Raw genomic sequence first — 4,935 nt, 5'->3', positions numbered from 1 at the left:
CCCATGGGGACGTCCGCATGGGGGCTCGACCGGGACACAGGAACGACATCCCACAAAGGCCATTCGAGAGAGTGGACACACAGCCAGCCCAGCCCTCGCGGTCAGCAGGAGAGACGTCGGTTCCAGCCATTCCCGCAGAGGGGCCGGGGCCCGACGGAGGGAAGCTGGGGGTCCCCCGGGACGCCCCCCACCCGTGCACGTGCCCAGGACGTGGGGGCAGGGCTGTTACGTTACCCCAGGAGGCGGGTCAGGCAGGAGCTCACCTACCTAGACGCGGCACTGCTCTGCAGGAGGAGAGAGAGCCGGGGGGGAGAGGTCACAGGTCACCAGGGCAGCCCTGGGCCCAGAGGGGTGGGAGGGGGACCCCGCCTCAGGGGCTCTGCACCCCCTCCCCAACCCGGGAATGGGGACCAATGATGAAGGATGACGCTGTCCTGATTTCTACAGAACCACCGATGGGTCCCAGAGCTGGGACAGCAAGCCCAGGAGAGGGCGACCGAGGGCAGAGCTAACCCTTCCCCTGGGTCAGGTCCAGGATGATCCGGATGTGCACGGGCAGAGTCTGGAGGGCTCTGTCGAATTTCTCCATGACCTCGTTGTCGCCCTTCAGGGTCCTGGCTGGGGGGGCGTGGGGGGGGGCAGTGGGTCAGTCCCTGGGCCGCGGGGCTTGATGACACTGGGGAGCCCGAGGTCCCCCCCCCCCCCCGTCCAGAGAGCAAGTGCAGGAAGGACACACTGGCGTCCTGAGGTCAGCTCCCGGGGTGGCCTCTGGGGCTCAGGCCCCCTGCCCTCCAGCGTCCCTGCCCCTCCCCCGGCCCAGTCCCAGGACAGCACCGGGGGGTCTGCATGGACACAGGACAAGAGGGCCCACAGCCCCCGGGCCGTCAGCTGTCCTGCCGCATCAGGACACCGTGAGTCAACTGGCCAGGGAGCGTTCTGCTGGCCCAGCGCCCACGGTCCCCTCAGGAGCCCTGGGAGAGAGCACCTGAGAACAATGGTAGGGTTCCCCGTGTGGATGACTCCACATCGGATCACACCGCAGGACCTTTGCTAATGTGAGCCATGGAGGCCAGGAGGCAGCCCTGCTCCCTTCCTCCCACCGGGGCCCCCGGCGTGCTCACGAGCCACGCCTTGGAGGGTGGCCCCGGGGCGGCTACGCACCCAGGTACTGGCACATCATGCCGTTCTCTGTGCCGGGCGCTGGGACCTCCATGCAGAAAAACATGTAGTGGGTGTAGTCAGTGTCCAGCACGGAGATCTTTCTTTCCCCCTGGTCTGGAGAAGAGGCCAGAACAGAGACCTGAGATCCGGCCCACGACCCCCCTTGCCACCTCGGGCCTCCCCTTCACCTGCCGTGCATTTCCACGGCCCACCCCTGGCAGGGACCCCGCGGGGGGCCCTCCGAGCAGCCCTGGCTGTGCCGGACCGGCACCCCCTGCACTTGGGCCGAGACCGTGGGCAGGTCTTTCAAAATCCGCACGGCAGCAAAGCCCTTCTGGGATTTTCTGCCCTGCTTGGCCCAAGGCTCGTCCCCACTTCTGGCTGTGCTCTTGATCCTTTCGGATATTCGTGCACACGCTCAGGCGCTAAGACCCAGGTGACCCCCCCCCCCAATTCCTGTGACAGGTGCCCAGGTCCTGTGAGCGATGACAAAATAATCCAGAACCGGAGCCCCACTGGAGTCGCGGCTCTACGTGGACATCAATGGGCAGAAGGAAATGGAGAATTATCGCGGTGGGTAGGGCCGTGATGTCTGTTTTTCAAAGGTGGGGAGCCAACGGGAGCGTGTGGGGACCCCAAGTCTGTGGGGCCGTGGGCCTGGCAGGGCTCGGAGCAGGACAGCAGTGTCCCTGCTGGGCACTGCCCAGCTCTTCGGAGGCCCCCGCCACCTTCCCAGGATGACCCGAGGTCCTGCTGGAAAGCCTGCTCATAGCTTAAGAACGGGAGGTGCTGGGGTGGGTGCTCGGTGGCCGTCCTTGGTGGCAGAGGAGGGCTGGAAGCTAGGGGGTGGGCCCGGGTCCCGCCCCGGACGAGGCCGCTAGGCCCAGGAGACAGGGCCTGGGCAGAAAGGCTGGAGTTAGGCCCAGAAGGTTCCAGAAGCAGGTTCCAGGATTGACCGGCAAGTCCACAGGGTGTTTGCCCACCGGTCTGGTTTATTTGGGTATTTTTAAGGAGCCACAGGCCGCTGGTCCCTGAGCAGGGGAGTTGCCGCAGGCCTGCCCTCAGGCGTTCCCTGCGAGGACCGAACCTGCCCGGGTTTGCAGGGAACCAGATGCCTCTCCGCCGTCTTCCTACCTGAGCAGGGAGCCAAGGGGCCTGGAGGAGACTGAGCCCCAGAGGCGGGGGGCTGGTCCCCAGGCCTCATCCACCCCCCCCTCCCTGGGAGTGCCCTTTGCGATGTAGGGTAAGAGAAGCCGGGCCTGGCATTCAGGGCAGACCACACACCCGTCTGACTCTTCCCTGCCGTCAGGACGTGGCGGGGGTCGGGGGTGGGGGGCTCAGAGCGGGAGGGAGCACTCTGTCCACGGGCACCTAAGGGGGGCTGACCGGGAGGTGGCCCCACAGGCACGGGGTGGGGGCACTTACAGTCGACCGTGAACACGGCTGGGTCCTCGGTCTTCTGGGCCATGATGTTCCCCTCGATGCATGCGTGGTTTTCCCTGAAAAGCCAGAGTGGTGGGGGTCACCCCCGAACCCCAGTGGAGGGACAGGAGCTGGGCTCCAGGAAGCATCCACAGACCCTGAGGACACCCAGCCCTGGGCCGGCTGCGAGCAAGGCCATGAGGTGTTGGCCCAAATGTGAGTGGCCCTGTGGCCTTGAGCAGGTGACTCGGACAAGGTGACAATGGGGTAGATGAAGCCAGCCCAGAAAGCTGCTGGGGGTGGGGGGCGGAGGCTAGCTCAGAACTGACCCCGTTCGCGGGGGGATCGGTCACAGCGCCTCTAAGGATCTCATCACCGATCACAGTGAGAATTCCTTGGGTCCCCGGCCCTCTCTCCAGGGCAGACAGGGCTCGTGGCAGGAACCGCCCAGGCCCCCAGGGCCCCAGCCCCAGCTGACCGGCGGCCTCCACATGGGCCTCTCTGCTCACTGACCTGTGGCCGCCCTGCGTGATAGGCCCAGAGCCATAGGCTGGGCCTCTGAGGCCACTGGGAACCCCCCACACAGAGCCAGCTCCCATCAGGACCCTGCCCGCCCGCCCGCCCGCCCTGGGCCCAGGCCCTCGCCGGCCCCCAGCCCGGGGGCCTCGGTCACCCACCATTTGCGCAGAATGATCTCCAGGTTGTCCCCGGGCGTGGGTCTCAGCTCCTGGACGTACACTCTCAGAGGGGCGGTCTCCGAGTCCAGGAGGGAGATGTCGCTGGCCGCCATGGCCATGGAGTGCCACGTCCCAGCCACCTGGAGAGGGGGCCTGAGCTGCCATGGGGGGCGGGGAGGCGGCCCCGGCCCCACAGCGGGCTCTCCTTCCGACCCGCCTGCTGGTTTGTCCCCTACACTCCGGGGTTTCTCGAGTGGGATCGCGATTGTGGTGCGTCAGGACTCAGGGCACATCTGAGGCCCTCCTACTGTGTGCCAACACCCCAAGGGGTTCTTGCATATTTGCAATAGCTGCCCTCTCCCCCCAGCGCTGTCCTGGGTGAGCTCCTTTTCGGAGTGTGGCAGAGTCATGGGTGACTCCGCCCGGGACTGAGAGGGAAACAGGCAGGTGGTCAGAGCCAGCATTTGGGGGGACAAAGGCCTGGCCTAGCTCTATGCCTCGTCTGGTCTTCCCTTAGATTTCTGCAGTCAGGCCTTCCTGCCCTCTGTAGGCCCCCCAGCACCCACCCCACACGCCCACACCTGTCTTATATCCAGGTCCTCCATGGCGGAGGGGACGGTAGCGGCCTGGAGGCCACACACGAGGGCCAGGCCCAGGGCGAGTGGGAGACACTTCATGGCTGTGGCTCCGGTGGCACTGAGCTCCCGGGACTGAGGAAGGCCAGGCCGCGGGCTCGGGCCCTTATACGGGGGCCGGGGGCCTGCAAGTCAGGACCTCTGGGACCCCAGCCATGCGGTTCCCCGAATGCCCCGTGGCTTATCCTCAAGGTCCCGAGGACATCATCTTCCAGGACAGCCTGAGGCCCTCTTCCAGTGCCACTGACTCCCCCACTCCAGTCCAAACAGGAAGGTCCCTGTGTCCCTGAGGCCTGGACGGTTCCTGGTAGGCCCCAGAGGGGTAGGTCTGGGGCGTGGGTCCAGGCTGGTCGCCAGCATCAGGAACACTTCCCAGGTCGCAATCTTAGGCAACAACAGGTCAGAGTCAGCACTGAGGACAGCTGTGTCCTGGAAGGTGGGCCCCGGGCCTCCACCAATGGCTAGAGATCCCTATGCCAGTCCCTGGGTCTGTAGACATCATGCCCGTGGGTGGCTGACTGTCGAGCACAAGGGGCCCACCTTGTCACATTCCTGGTCCCCTCCCTGTGTGATGCCCAGTTCACACCGTTGTTCTGAGCTTGCGTGCCCTTGGGCCGGACATGGCCGTGTGCTCTGTTGTGCTCCATGAGGGCCCCACAGCCACCTCGCTCCTGCGTGGCCACCTGGGCTCACAGGTCATCATTCTGGGGGCAAAGGCTGCAGTCCCAGGTGTTTGGGCAGGCTAGTGGCATACAGAGTGCACAGAGGACCCTGCCCCCTCCCAAAGCCACCCCTCAGGCAGGTTCTAGGTGCCCCTGAAGCACGGGCAGTCAGCTCACCTTCGCTCCCTCTGCAGGTCTGGGGGTGGGGTGGAGGCTGTCATGGGAGTAGGAATTCAGGTAGGCAGAGAGGGGGGCTCGGGTCCCTGGGCCCAGGTGGACAAGTGCATGGCCGGCAAGTTGACCAACTCCAGAGAGGAAGGTGGACATGGGGACGCGGTGGGCAGGGAGGGGCAGGGACCTGGGACTTGGCACCCTTTC

The 4,935-nt window shown here is 65.8% G+C and overlaps 1 protein-coding gene across 1 annotated transcript; it reads right to left on the bottom strand.

Moving 5' to 3' along the window:
- Window positions 1-508: 508 nt before the first annotated feature.
- Window positions 509-3,937, bottom strand: LOC131490935 (beta-lactoglobulin-2). The gene is made up of 5 exons (XM_058693336.1): window positions 3,842-3,937; window positions 3,261-3,400; window positions 2,587-2,660; window positions 1,162-1,275; window positions 509-618 (listed from the first exon to the last, which is right to left on the bottom strand). Exons 1-5 carry the CDS (start codon window positions 3,935-3,937, stop codon window positions 509-511), a joined length of 534 nt encoding a protein of 177 aa, XP_058549319.1.
- Window positions 3,938-4,935: the final 998 nt, after the last annotated feature.

Source organism: Neofelis nebulosa, chromosome 12 (assembly GCF_028018385.1).
Source record: "Neofelis nebulosa isolate mNeoNeb1 chromosome 12, mNeoNeb1.pri, whole genome shotgun sequence".
NCBI classification, from domain to species: Eukaryota; Metazoa; Chordata; class Mammalia; order Carnivora; family Felidae; genus Neofelis; species Neofelis nebulosa.
This window is presented reverse-complemented; position numbering and strand designations above follow the sequence as displayed.

Coding starts and splice junctions, on each gene's coding strand:
- LOC131490935 (XM_058693336.1), bottom strand. CDS start 3,937: ATGAAGTGTCTCCCACTCGCCCTGGGCCTGGCCCTCGTGTGTGGCCTC. Junction 1,276..2,586: donor AGCCGTGTTCACGGTCGACT/GTAAGTGCCCCC, acceptor CCTCTTCTCCAG/ACCAGGGGGAAAGAAAGATC. Junction 619..1,161: donor CATGATGTGCCAGTACCTGG/GTGCGTAGCCGC, acceptor ACGCCCCCCCAG/CCAGGACCCTGAAGGGCGAC.